This window comes from Pectinophora gossypiella, chromosome 5 (assembly GCF_024362695.1).
Source record: "Pectinophora gossypiella chromosome 5, ilPecGoss1.1, whole genome shotgun sequence".
In the NCBI taxonomy this organism is placed as follows: Eukaryota; Metazoa; Arthropoda; class Insecta; order Lepidoptera; family Gelechiidae; genus Pectinophora; species Pectinophora gossypiella.
In genome coordinates, this window is record NC_065408.1 from 7,454,679 (window position 1) to 7,467,678 (window position 13,000).

The following is a 13,000-nucleotide window of genomic DNA, read 5'->3' on the forward strand; positions in this document are numbered from 1 at the left end:
TAACGCCATTTGAGGCAAATCTACAATCACTGTAAGTCACATAAAAATAATAATTTCGAATTAAATCTCGGTTATTTTATTGGAAATCACTTCAATTTTGAGTGGGCAGCCAATTAAAGAAATAATTGAATTGTATGATGGTATATTTGAAACTTTAGTTGGAAAATGTGAAATATTCATTAGAGGTAGTCGGGTTCGAAAAGTATTTCCTGCAATGTTATTATTAGAGAAGTTTTGTGATGTTTTCCCGGCGTCGCGTCGAATATGACAGTCACGCTCCCGCTAGACAAACAGAAGTTGGACTGGCTCTAATAAATAAGGCTAATAACTTGGTTACTGTGATAAAACTATCCTTACCCATATTGACTGTGACCTATTTACAACATAATATATTTTAGTTTCCTTTAGGGTAAGAAACTACATAAATAAGACAAGTGAAGGACTTGGCGAGGGATTCGAGACACGTGACAAATGATGTCCAAAAACGAATTCTGAAGGTTAAAACTTGTCAGAAATACATTCATCACGAAAGTGTTTGCCGTTTCCTAATCTAATAAGTCTCGTATTCCTGTCTGGAAAAGGACTACTACGTAAAAATAATAAGTGATTTAGTATGGAACAATACCGTCATGGTTTAGTGGTTTAATCTACGTTCTAAAATCCCTGGATCGACTCAGTATGAACATGCTTTCAATGAATAATTAACCTAATGCTTTGTTGTGGTAATATAATATTGTTTACAAAGAAAAAATGATGACGTTCTGATAAATATGAGTGTGTGTCGTCCTTTAACTTTTTCTAATGCAGCAAAAATAAGTAATAAAAGTTTTCTAGAAGTTGGGGTTGATATCTGAACGGGATTTTTAAAGATAAATTACTTTAATAATTATTACAAGTAAGTATGTAATATATAATGTAGAGAAGTGTGTGTGGAACTGTGACTTTATTTGACATTTGGTTGGTAGTAAATTTCGGTTTTATTTCGGAAGTAACGTTAGCACTTATGAAATTATCAAGCTCTAAAATGGTTTACAGGGTCTTCAGTAAGATCTTGGAATTACCTTAAGGATGATCATTTATTAAGGATAAAATGTTGTTCTAAATAGGGCTTTACTCAATAACCACTTTTGTTTAGGTTTTAGAAAAAAATATTGTCTTAATAAGTAGTCCCAGTAAATAATAGTTCGACGACCTCTGTGGTCCAGTGCTTGAGCGATGGGTTCGAATCCCGGTGGGGACAAATCACAAAAATCACTTTGTGATTCCTAGTTTGGTTAGAACATTATAGATTGATCACCTGGTTGTCCAAAAGTAAGATGATCCGTGCTTCGGAAGGCACGTTGAGCCGTTGGTCCCGGTTACTACTTACTGATGTAAGTACGTAGTCGTTACATGAGTCATGTCAGGGGCCTATGGCGGCAGTAAGTTAATTTGGCTAATATAAGTTATATATGTTAATTTTAGTGATAATTTTGGGAAACTTTGTAAACCTAAATTTTAGTATACCTACATTTCATTTTACCTTATTCGTACAAACTCAGCAACCTAATTGTAATTTGGTTCCCCAAGATACAGGCTGTGCCTAGTTTGGGGACCTCTGCTCAGTTTTTAAGAGATGGATTTATTTGGGTCTAAGTTTGAATATATCTCTGTATTTATAATTAAATGAATGTACCTAATTAAGTCCTATATCGGATACAATAAACAATATTTTCATTTTTCATTTTCATTTCATTTCATATAATCGTTTCATGTCAATAAGTTACTTATTAATTTACTATGAAAGGAATCGATTGACCTAATATCGGCTGACACATCACTATGCTAATAAACGTCACAACAATGACTGATGTATGACAGATCTAATGAGGGGCTTTTCAGGCTACGTACCCCAAAAATAATATAGATGGCGCTGTCGAGAACGTGATAATTACCTTTTTTCAAATATACAATGCTAGGCTACACAATTATTCAAATATACAATGTAATGACAGAAGCATAAAAATAATTCACACGATCACATTCCTTACGTATAGAATTATATTGCTTCTCTTTATTTTGAGCAGAATAATAATGGGTGGGAGATGTAATTGGGCCTGGGTGTAATAGAAAGGTTCATCGTAAACACCCAAAAATAAAGATAAAAGATGCAATTGCATGTGTCTGTTATCCATGAAATTAGAAGGTTAAGCGAAGGATAATATTTACAGCACTATCTATATTTTTTTGAGGAACTTAGCCTGGAAAGTCACTCATTCTTGCCGTATATTGATGCTATAGTAAAATGTTATCTTTATTGAAATATAATCGTACTGATAATTGTACTGAATTAGGTTTTTTTTACGAGGAGAAATCCATCATGGATACCCAGCCGCCCGGGGAAAGCGACTGGGTTATGTGAGACTCCTACTCACTAAAACTCCTCGGTGTTCCACTACCTTCGCCAATTGGCGGGTGTCCGGGGACGTTGGCACACTCTTCCGTGCACCCGTCGGCGCTGTCCGATTCGGACACTCCCTGAATTCAGGGTGGGAGGAGCTGTCCACCCTGAACCCTCCGTATCTATGTGGTCTGCTGGGAACACACAGCAGACCACATCCTCCGTATTGATAACTAACCTAACTTTTTTTTTTTTTTGACGTGACTTATTGTAGATTTGCCGCAGATGGCATTAACTACTTGGCCGGACAAACAACTAACCTAACCTAACCTAACCAAAGATATGCAGAAAACATTAGTTGAGATGAGACGTCCAAGGTTAACTATTCATTTTCTGACCCTGATTCCTGCAGACACCTCCTAATTTTATTTTAAGTTATACCTGTCGTTTTCTTATCCGCTGAAAAGGAAAAGAACGAATGATTGACATGTGTTAATTTTAAAATGAAAGAATAACCCGGGCGAATCATATAGGCATCTCGCTAGTATGCAACAGCAATGTGTGTTGTCAATTTAATTTGGTCGATTTATTCGACAATGTAAATTTTTGAGTGGGTTGTTCCAATTTCTGCCTAAAATTGACGTTTGTTTTATAAATTTTACATTTGCTTTTCGTTTACCCGTCCCTTTCCTTTTCGGTGGATAAGAAAATGACAGATATTGGAATCACCACCAGCACCAGCACCATTGTTAGGGTAAATCGTACCGCACTTTAGGACTTTTTCGTAATACTGGAAATGCTACACATCAAAATTGGAGGGGACAATATATTGTATGATTTTTGCATAGAACTGTGCATGTAAATGGTGATCACTTACTGAATAAATATAAACGAAGCTTCGCTCATCCATTCATTAGTTAGCAAGCAACAAAGAGTAAGAGTTTATTTACAGGAACTCCACTCAATACTTGTATTGTATTCACAACGGGACGTCGGCTTTGTAACAATAATACCTGTTGTTTGCGAGACGTATGAGGTATATATTATATATTTATTTATATATTTCTGTAGACGAGTCCATTCCTTACTTACGGAAAATGGGTCGGATATTGAGCGTGTTCGCGTGAACAGACGACGGTCGATGGTCGATGGTGAACGGTAGAATCGTGGCGACGCTACAGACGGTCGGTGGCCTCACTGCATTTACCCCGGAATCGATCGCCCCTGGATTTACCCCAACTTTTGACATTGACGGCCAAGTTCCTGATCACCAACTTATTATAACTTCCTAATAGCACCTTAGAACTGCAAATGAAGTTGCCGAAATCTTAGGATGAACATCAAGACTTTGTCTTAGTCATAACTTGTGACTCTGCCCACCCGAATAGGGATTAGGGGCAACTTTGTGTTTGAATGTACGTAATACATTCAAACACCTACCACATTTAAATAAAACTCAAAGGCATTTTTTTTTAATCTTCTGATTATAGTAATATTTTTTTTCGGTTCCAAAAATAAATATTTAAGGAAATAAGTGGGTAATTCCTATTTTACGTGAATCTAAAATTGTTGATGAGGAAAGGGTGTTCTATAAAAGGAAAGCAGGAATATTGAAAACATTGTAAGCTTTGCAAGGATTTATAGTTAGAAAACATTTTTGATATTAAGATTTATGATCCTTGTGACAAAATATTTAGAGCAATATACCTACTAACACGGCAATAAATATAGTAAGTACCATCACTAGTCCTATACTTTTCGATAAACTTAAAAAAGTTTCTTGTTTTAATATTATTTATTATCTTGGCTATACATACACGAAGATTAATTCAATTTCACTTAAGTATAGCATAAAAAATAAAAAAATCGTGTTATTTTAGTCAGAGGGGTTTCTGGTAAATAAAAGAACACGATTTTTTTTTCAGTGCCGGGTGGCACTGGCCTTTGCTCTAACTAAAACCCAACAAACGAGTCTATCAGGACACGGTGACACGGTAACAATAATGGAAGGCTTATCCTCACTATTATTTTGCGATGTAAGTACGTGCTTAAAATAATGGAATTGGCAAATATACCAATTGAAATATGGCGCATAATTGAATAACGTCTATATGCGCGGGGATTACTCAATTAAAGTATTTTCGGCTTGTTGTTCTACTACGACCTGTTAGCGAGGTGGGTAAATATTTACAATGACTCTCGTTACCATCACTTGCTTCCGAGAGAATTAATTTATGTTGGTTCATCGGCCCAATTAAAAGAGCAGCGTTCCATTAAAATTTTACAGATCCATTTTATAGATACATCGGTGTCACGCCATGTGTGGTTCCTGACGACCCGATTACCCTAGCTATAGAGGCACCCAATCCGCTCGCGACACCAAACACTTCAGGACCCCGATACCGACCCCGCCGGCGTGGTCGACGACTTCCCTCAATCAGCGCTTATCGCTATCGACCCGCTAGGGTCGATTAATTACTTCAATTTTTTTTTTCCTCTCAGACGACGCCCTGAGCCGAGGATCGCGCCCAACTGGGCACCCTCAGGCCTGTTGTCTTAAACGTTATACCGGGTGAGAGCCTTCAGCGCTCCCCATTTGTCCGGCCAAGTAGTTAATACTACCTGCGGGAAATTTACAATAAGTCACGTCAAAAAAAAAAACAGCCATGTCTGGTACCCATCTCGGACAATATTGTTGCTCTCGTAGTTTGATAACCAGATTTGTAGAGACTTGATTTATTTTGTGTGTTCTATAAAGAAAGACGGAAGTCCTCTATTGCAGAGGTCGCTATAAAAGAAATCGAACTGATATTGAAGAAATCGTGAAAACTCCTTCACACGCCTAGGAATAAATTGAAAAGCTAGAGACATCGGCTTTTGCTGTCAATCACATTTTGTATTTATGGAGTTGTCGGAAGCCGGGGGATTCTAAAATTTCTGTCTGTCTTGACATAAAAATATAAGTTGTTAATAACGGAATGAAACGATTAACTTGTCCCTTCGTCGTTAATGCATTTACCCTCATCATCATCAGCCCATTAACGTCCCCACTACTGGGGCACGGGCCTTCCCTATGGATGGATAGGGAGATCGGGCCTTAAACCATCACGCGGGCCCAGTGCGGATTGATGGTTATTAACGACTGCTAATGCAGCCGGGGCCAACGGCTTAACGTGCCTTCCGAAGCACGGAGGAACTTTTTTTTTGTGGTCATTCATCCTATGACCGGCCTTTGCGAAAGTTGCTTAACTTCAACAATCGCAGACCGAGCGCGTTTACCGCTGCGCCACCAGCTCCGCATTTACCCTACCTCATTTTAATTGGTTCTACTTTCGTTTTCCTTGGAGTGTATTAATGAAAATGAGTTTCATGTAATTAATGTAAATACAAAAGACTGAAGCCATTATTTTAAGGCAATTTGTATACATGTTATATTGCTTTAATTATGTTTTGCTAACATTTAACCTAAACTAACCTACCTACTAAATCATAGACATTTTAATTATAACAGAAATAATATTTGATTGAATTTGTAAACGAGTTGGGAATAATTTTAATTGGTTATTAAAAACTCGACATTAACCAGACTCTATTATTCAAAAGTCAGTCAGGGTTCCGGATCTAAATGGTAAAAAAGGGAACCCTTAAGCCATAGAATAAGGAACATATACGTACAACGGCAACTCTGAGGTCCCATCCAGCGCCTGAGCTAGGTTTACCTCACCCCCCCCGTGGATATAGTTTAGCCTCAAATCGTGAGGACTGCGCGCGGGTCGTTATATTTATTTTTTATCTGTCTAGTTTATGTTTGAATTTCGAAATTGGACGCCGACGTTATTCGTCTGTTTTGAATATCTGATCTATCAGTAATTGCCCGTACCGGCGTGCCTGTGTGGCGCCTATAAATATTTGTTTTCCGTGGTGATTGTTCATCAAAACATGCTAATAATTTGCAATAAAATTGAACCTAGGCTAAGTATTTAACACAAAGACACACACACACACACATCACACTCCCACTCACCCACTCGCACACTTTATTTAAACACAATTAGTTCAGTGATTTGTAAGCCTACTGTTTTATAATGTGAATTTCCATTGTAAATAAATACTACCTACCTAAGTAATGAAGGCCCTCAGACGTCACATACACAGTTGCGCGTGTACGATAAAGTCAATGTGTAATATCTGTGTAAAACGAGGATGTTTATACAAAGTGTCCGAGGCGTGCTTAAGCTGAATCCGTAGCACAACGTTTTCATGTTTTGAAAACTCCTAACAAGTTTTAATAACCAATTCGAGTGCGGCCTAAACTGTTTTAACGTGTTTTCCGAAACGGACGAATAACTCCTAAAACATGCCTCCCCCCGCATTCGCCTCTGGTTTGCAAAGACACGATTTCCTCATCGAAACTTATTTTTAAAGAGATTTTTTAACAAATAATTACATTTACGTGTTCGTTCATAAAAATATACTTTTTAGAAAAGTACCCAAATTTTAAACTAGATTAAGTGGGGCAAATTATAATTATGTATAAAAGCGCTCCATTTACATAATTGTATTTTTTAAAAATGTTATTAGAAATAGGTTTCCGTTTGACCACAATCTCACCTGTTAAGTGTAGATGTGGTCTAAAGTGGTATCTGCATACTTGGTAAATGTTTATTCAGTTTAGTTTCGAAGATTCCAAGATTACAATGAGGGAGAAACATAGACTGCGGCAAGTCACTCCATTCCTTTGTCGTACCTTTAAGGAATGAGGATACGAAGAGTGGACTGAATGATTGACATTTTAAAAAATACTGTCGCAAGGTGATACGGAACCTGCCCACAAATCTCGCACTTGGCCGGATTTTTATTTCATTTTGTTAAAAATGTCGAGTAAAATGTCATTTGAGGAAACCTTTTAATTTCATAAATTGTTTTGTATTGATCGGCCCAATCGTCGAATTACCTGAAAACATGATGTCATGTTTCGTTCTTTTGTTTCAGATTGAATCGGTGAATTATTGTGCCTAAACGTATCGGTAATGGATGTGTTCTGTTCTATTCAAACAGAATAATTGGTGTATAAACAAACGTGCAGTGTTGTTGTAGTGTGAGTGACATTCAGAGGAAAAGTTTTGTTAATACGGAAAGGAAATAGAGTGACAATAGTGATGTCTGCGTGTGTGTTGGAAGAAGGAAGGGATGAGGGTGGTGGCGCGGGCGCATGCGGGGGTGAGGCGAGCGGCAGTGGCTTCAGTGGGGGAGGAGAGGTGCACGAGCGTGCGCGCAGAGAAGTGCTGCTGAGTGCACGTGGCCGCCGCGCGTGCTCTGAGCAGGGACCACACCCCACACTACACGTTCGAGGTGAGCTCTTACTTGTTATGCATGTGGATATGGTGCTTTGCAAAACCGCCCTTTTCTATTGTGTAAGTTTTTATGTTCTGTTTTTGTGCAATAAAGTATAATGTGAGTGATTGATGAGGGACCAATAAATGTTAGAACACGATTGTTTTTGATGTTTTATTTCCGGTATCACTTCTCTACGCTCACACATAATATAACATTAGGTTCACGACTAATTCGCCGTTTGGGATAGTCAGAGGTAAATCCATCGCAAGATGAACTAAGTACCCACACGTCACCGAGCTTTCTGTTACGCTTACACAAATATCCTCGAATATAATTAAATCTGTTTATTCACATAACAGATTTCATAACAAAATTAAGAGTTATAACACAAGAGCACTTCTACCACTTCTACGACGAGCAATTTAATTCGGCTGCCATGACACTTCAGATGCTTTATCAACAAGATTGCGGTTTATGTTACCAAGGACTTCGACAAGTTCCTCCACAGCTTAAATTGATTTTGACAAATTTTCGTAAATACGAGTACGTACAGCTATACACGTGTAACATTAGATTTCAATAATGGTCTAAAGACTACGGATCCCGGCTTTACAGGATTTGTATAAAGCAAAGTAAGTAACTTTTAAAGGGCCCAAACCTATATTCAATTTACAGATTCGGCATGTCTATCCGTCTTTATGTCTGGCTGTCTGGGTTGTGGTAAATGTCATTCTCTTTTTGCTCGTTTTTGATTCGCCTATCGTTGTGTAATACTTAATGTATATAGGCACTTAATTATCATGTTTGTTTGCATGTATCTACAATGAAATTGCTTTTTTTATGTACGACTGTATAATAGTCATATTTCAAAATGTTCTTGTTCCAACCCTTAATTTCCACACTACAATAGCAATAAAACAAAAATGTGTTTAAAACTATGATCTTTTTATAAAAGTATTACTGTTATTCTTCTTGTCATCTGTCTTATTTTTATTACAAGATTTTATTAAATTCGAATATATTTATCTTCCGACCTGACCAGCGCTCGTTTATATATAAAGTAACGGAACCCTAGAGTTCCTTTATTTCTGTACCATTATGGTCTTACATATATGTAACGGAACTGTAAGGTTCCGTTACTTCATGGTCATGAATATGAATGAAGAATATTTTTTATAAAATTACCCCATTTGAAAAGTAATCGACACTGGCCTACGACGTAGTCAAAACTTTACTTAGCTTGTCGACAAAGTATGCATTTAATACTTTTTCGTAGCTGCTACGCGACGACGTAGCATAGTGCCTTGGTTTTATATTTACCTTTTTCATGCTTTCTCAGGTCATATAAATTGTTCAGTATATGTACATGGAATTCAGATACATCTGATAGATTTGGTGACACGGCCTACGTGGAAACATTCTTTCTTGTTATTTGAGTGAACTTTAATTCTAAAATGAAGTATATATTGTCAATGCAATAGGTTAGTTTCCAACTTTTGTAGGTTTCTCACTTGGAGATTTCTAACTAGTCAAATCAGTTAGTTTTTACTAAACGTTAAACACGAAATTATTATTGATTCTATATGAAAAAGCACACTGTGATATCATAGCAAAACGTAATAAAATATCGAACTTATTATAACACTGTTCTATTCATGAATTAGTTAAATATAAAAAAATGTTTTGGTCAGTTTTAGATCTGTTTCTAGTTAGTAAACAGAATTTCATAATTTATCTTTGACATTACCCAATTGTCTTTGAAAATATATTCTCTTCCCATCACATGGGGACACGATCGTGTCCCTTAGCAGCGTGACTATGACCGAAACTAGAACTATCTACCTATAGATTACATGTAACGATTTGCTGATTTGCTCTTCGTGAAACTTCGCCTAATGTCAGGCGTCCCTAAATATTGTTTTAGTTACCATCATCCCGTGAGATGCACTTGAGCAAGTTTCTGAAGTACGATAATAATAGTGATGAGGCATTCCCATCACAAGTGTCATCTGACTACTTTTAGAGAAGCCCCTGTAACTTGTTTGTTATAGATTTACAGAAATAAAACCCTTTTTTTTTTTTTTTATCTTTTATGTCCTTGGCCACATAAGTTTATAATAGGAAGTAAAATTAAATGACTCTGAAGAAGAGCATTGAGGGACTTTCTAAGCTACGTTCACCAAACACAACATAGATGGCGTAGTACAGTGTTAAAGTGATAATTAATTACCTATTTTCTCGTTACTCAGTGTTAAGTCAAAGTAAAAGTAATTTGGTTTGTTAACCTGTTTGAGAAACTAAATTCAAATAAGGAATGTTTCAATAAACTCGGAAAAATATTCACCAATTTAGTTAGTTATGTAAAATAATTAAGCGTTGCCATGGAAACACCGTTGAAATTTATTCTCGCGATCAACGCGGGCTTAATTGTTGTTCCTTTCTTAATTAATGCAGTCACACAATACTGTTTTTCTCCATCTAAGACTTGAATAACTTTAGCGAGACGGGAATTTACCTTAGTTTCTATACTGAGCTAAATGATAAATATTTATCCCTAGCGACTCGACTTCGCTTTGGTACAACTTTTCGCTTTATCTTATTCTTACAAAAATGCAGATTATAACAATTACAACTTTATGCAAGTCCATTCAATTGTCTTTTAAATGTATAGAACAATTCCGTGTGGGTTGTGAGGGTGATTCTGATTACCAACCTTATTAACCCTGGTGTTAGGGTTATTATTGAACCGCCAAAGGCTCCTGATATGGCTCATGTCTTGACTACGTACTTACATCAGTAAGTAGTAAAGGGGGACAAAAGACTTAACGTTCTTTCCGAAGCACGGATCATCTTACTTTGGTTTGATCCTCTAAATTAGACCGAACATATAAGCAAGTACTCCTTTTGATACATATGTAAAATACTGACAGATCTTCTTCTTCTATCGTATGGATTAGTATGAGGTGAATTACCAATCCATCACCCCTGGTGTCAGGGTTGTTATTGAGCCGCCAAAGGCCCCTGACATGGCCCATGTAACGACTACTCACTTACATCAATAAGTGGTAACCGGGACCACCGGCTTAACGTCCTTCCGAAGCACGGATCATCTTACTTTCGGACAATCAGGTGATAAGCCTGTAATGTCCTAACCAAACTAGGGATCACAAAGCGATTTTTGTGATACGTCCCCACCGGGATTCAAACCCGGGATCTTCGGATCGTGAGTCCAACGCTCAAACCACTGGACTACAGAGGCCGTTACTGACAGATTACAGAACGTTTTTGATATCAGTTGGGCTTACCATAGCAACATAATTTATACATTAATGGCAGGGCTGCTGTGTGTGTTATCAGCTTTGTGTAAGTGTCAGTTACAAGGACCACGAAGTTTACATTCTTTGTTCAGTTAATTAAAAAAAAAAAAACAAATTCTGAATACATATATTTAAGAAAGAAGTAATAAATGTTTCTTTTTTTCTTTCTTTATTTCACCATCATCACCGTAAACCGCGCGTTCCACTCCAGTAGTTTTTTTTCAGTTGCAACGATCGGAGTTTGTTTCCTTGTAACATCACAGGGCATCGCTGCGCTCCGTCTTTTTTTAAATAATATAGGCTCGCGTGGGACCAAAATCTCACCAGATGGTAAGTGACGATGTGGTCTAGGGTGGATTACGCTTACCTAGAAAAAGTCCTATTCACTCTAGCCTTGAAGACTCCCAGATTATAACGAGTTAGAAAAACAGACGACGGCACGCAATTTCAATCCTTCGCTGTTTGCATCAAAAAGGAAGAGGCGAAACGTTTAGTGCGGATTTCCACAACATAAGGATGAAATGCCCGCCGACGCCTAGTTGTCTGTCTTTGACAAATCGTGATTTTCCTTCACGTTACTGAAAACATTTGCATACACTCGGTTATCTTTTTGTACCGACTGAGAGCCCTCAGTGCTCACCATTTGTTTGGCCAAATACTTACTGCCATCTGCGGCAACTCTACACTAATAACCTAGGTTATTACATAATCATATTAACTTTGTAAACTAACAATATGAATGTTTTTAGGAATGAGAGATTTTACAGTTTCGTAGCCTATAGGTATGGTTTAAGTTATGGGCATGAATTTATGTAGTTATAGTTACGTAAATTTCAATATTTTTGTACCTCGTGGACCCTCTTTCTACGTAAATGCGTTTCCGCAGCCAGTTTCCGTCTGCCAAGTCTTTTAGCGCAACATGGTCTATTTGCATGTAAACGGCTGCCGAGGAAAGCCGGGCAGAGATCAATACACCGTAAACAGGCCGCGATTTGATGATCGTAATTTCAAACGCAGATCTTCTATCACTGTGTATTCGCACAAATCTGCGGAAGAATAAATTTTCTTTGATTTATGCCTAAACGGTACTCTTCAAAGTATAAAGAGGTCGTTTTTATCAGATTTATACGAATGGTAGTGCATACAAGTTTCGTTGTAGAAGTCTTATTACAATATTGGTTATGTGAATGACAGATAAAAATCACTCTTGTGTTTTATTTTGCTTCATTGCTATATCGAATTACTATTGCCTGCTGGGATTTTTGAATAATCTGAAGAGAGAGTCATTCAAAGCTTCGTGCCACTTACTGTTATTTTATTATTTGCTTTTCGTCAATGGTTTCTACTCCGCAGAGGTCCGTGTTGCTGTGTTTCTACACTACATTTTTTCAAAGACATTTTGTCATTATTGATGTACCTGTAGACTTTGAAACTCTACAACGTTAAATTAAAAAAAAAACAGTGCCAGGGTGGAATTGTTTCCAATGCATCGCGAATAATTGGGTTCAAGATAAATTATGAAATTCTGATTTTTTCTAAATAAACACAGATCTAAAATTATCGAAAAATATTTTCTTTTTTCTATTTAACTTAATAAGACCGACATTTTACCACGTTTTCCTATGACGTCACAGTGTGATTTTTCGTACAATTTTCGCAGTAATTTCGTGTTTTGACGTTTAGTAAAAAGTAACTGATTTGAGTAGTTAAAACTAGCCAAGTGTAAGAAATATACCTACTTATAGGTATGTTAATTCAGTTATGTTACCGCTTATGTTACTAGTTTTTCGTCCATTTGTTTCGATAATTTGGTTGAGATATTTTCTGAGCTGAACTCGACTTGCTACAAAATTTATGTTCGTTGATGTAGAAAGTACGCTACGACTAATTTTAGACCATTGTAATCTTAAAAAGGGGCGAAAGAAGATCTTAATACTTAATTCTTCTTTAACTTCAAATTGTAAGT

At 37.0% G+C, this 13,000-nt stretch overlaps 1 protein-coding gene across 1 annotated transcript in view; it reads left to right on the forward strand.

Moving 5' to 3' along the window:
• The window catches only part of LOC126366726 (cAMP-specific 3',5'-cyclic phosphodiesterase), a 480,018-nt gene that overhangs the window by 47,241 nt on the left and 419,777 nt on the right, over positions 1-13,000 (forward strand). Inside the window, exon 2 of the mRNA XM_050009948.1 lies at positions 7,373-7,732. Coding sequence (XP_049865905.1) covers positions 7,540-7,732 — 193 coding nt within the window. The 5' untranslated portion in view covers positions 7,373-7,539. The remainder of the gene's footprint in view (positions 1-7,372; positions 7,733-13,000) is intronic.